At 37.2% G+C, this 1322-nt stretch overlaps 1 protein-coding gene across 1 annotated transcript in view; it reads right to left on the bottom strand.

Moving 5' to 3' along the window:
* Rnf13 (ring finger protein 13) overlaps positions 1-803 on the bottom strand; it is an 18106-nt gene extending 17303 nt beyond the window's left edge. Inside the window, exon 1 of the mRNA XM_021196916.1 lies at positions 768-803. Coding sequence (XP_021052575.1) covers positions 768-803 — 36 coding nt within the window. The remainder of the gene's footprint in view (positions 1-767) is intronic.
* Between the last annotated feature and the right edge of the window lie 519 nt (positions 804-1322).

Here is a 1322-nt window from a genome sequence, read left to right as displayed (position 1 = left end):
ACAAGCACTTGGAGCTGCATGGGCTCTCACTGTGTGCCACGGACAAGCACTTGGAGCTGCATGGGCTCTCACTGTGTGTCACGGACAAGCACTTGAAGCATAGCCCTTCAAGTGAGGGTTGCTCTTGGAATAGACAGACAGACAGCAGCCTGAAAGCTGAAGAACTGAAAGATAAAACCACACTATATATGTGCTTTAAGGGTTCAAATGATTTTAAACTTAAAAACACAGTATTCAAATTAACCTCTTCTAACTTTGCTGAATTTGGCTACCAGAAAATTAAATATAATAGTGTTCTATTGCTTAGCATTGTTTTAGAAAACCTAAGAATGCAAAACAACAGACAACTCTAGTTAAAGCTGTACAATTTTGTGAATGTACTGAAATCATTAAATTGTGCATTTTAAATGTCAATTTTATGCTATGTGAATTATATTTTTAAAGCTAGACAAATCCACAAACTTAAATTGAAGGACATGTAGCTGCATTTATAAAACGTGATTACAAAAGGATGTCACAGAACAGTTGTTTAAGAATCACCTAAATATTCATAACAGGTTTTCTGACCACAGTACAACTGAGTTAGAAATATATGTGAAAATTACAGAAAAATATGTCAGAAATGTAAAAGTTCAATAAAGTAAACCCTGAACCACAAAACAACTCCCAGTGGGTAACAGGTTTCTAGTGAAGCCTCTTTACCACCTAGAATCTCAGCAACCCAGAAAACACCATAAATTATGAAGGGAGTTGAAACTTTAACTCACTGGAGAAAGAGCAAGCTTTTCACTGGACCACAGCATGTTCCCCTTCACCTATGTCTTGGGGAACACTGCAGAAGAGGGGGCAAAAAGATTCTTAAGAGTTAAAGAATTAGGATGTTTGTCGTGAGGTTGTATTTCCTAGTAACACCAGAAGGCACACCCATGAAGTATCACCAAGACAGTGGCCCAGATGTGAGCTGAACAAAGATGGCTACAGTAAATATACGAAAGTGGATGGCAAGAAGCCCATGACGCTACACAAAGAATTACAAGCTCCGAGGAAAGCTGAAAATGGGAGAGATGGGAAGAGCACACTGACTGGTTGTCTAATACCAAATGGCCAGCCTGAAAACATACATATAAGAAGCACTATATGAGTAGGCTATATTTAGGAATACATATGTGTGTATATATGTATTATAAATATATATATATATATATATACTCATATGCATGAATAACAATTAGTTTAAAGAAAGAGGACATGAATTTGAAGGACAGTAGGGAAGGGTATATAGGAGAGTTTGAAGGGAGGAAAGGGAAGGGAGAAATGTAATC

This window comes from Mus pahari, chromosome 4, assembly GCF_900095145.1.
Source record: "Mus pahari chromosome 4, PAHARI_EIJ_v1.1, whole genome shotgun sequence".
Taxonomy (NCBI): domain Eukaryota; kingdom Metazoa; phylum Chordata; class Mammalia; order Rodentia; family Muridae; genus Mus; species Mus pahari.
This window is presented reverse-complemented; position numbering and strand designations above follow the sequence as displayed.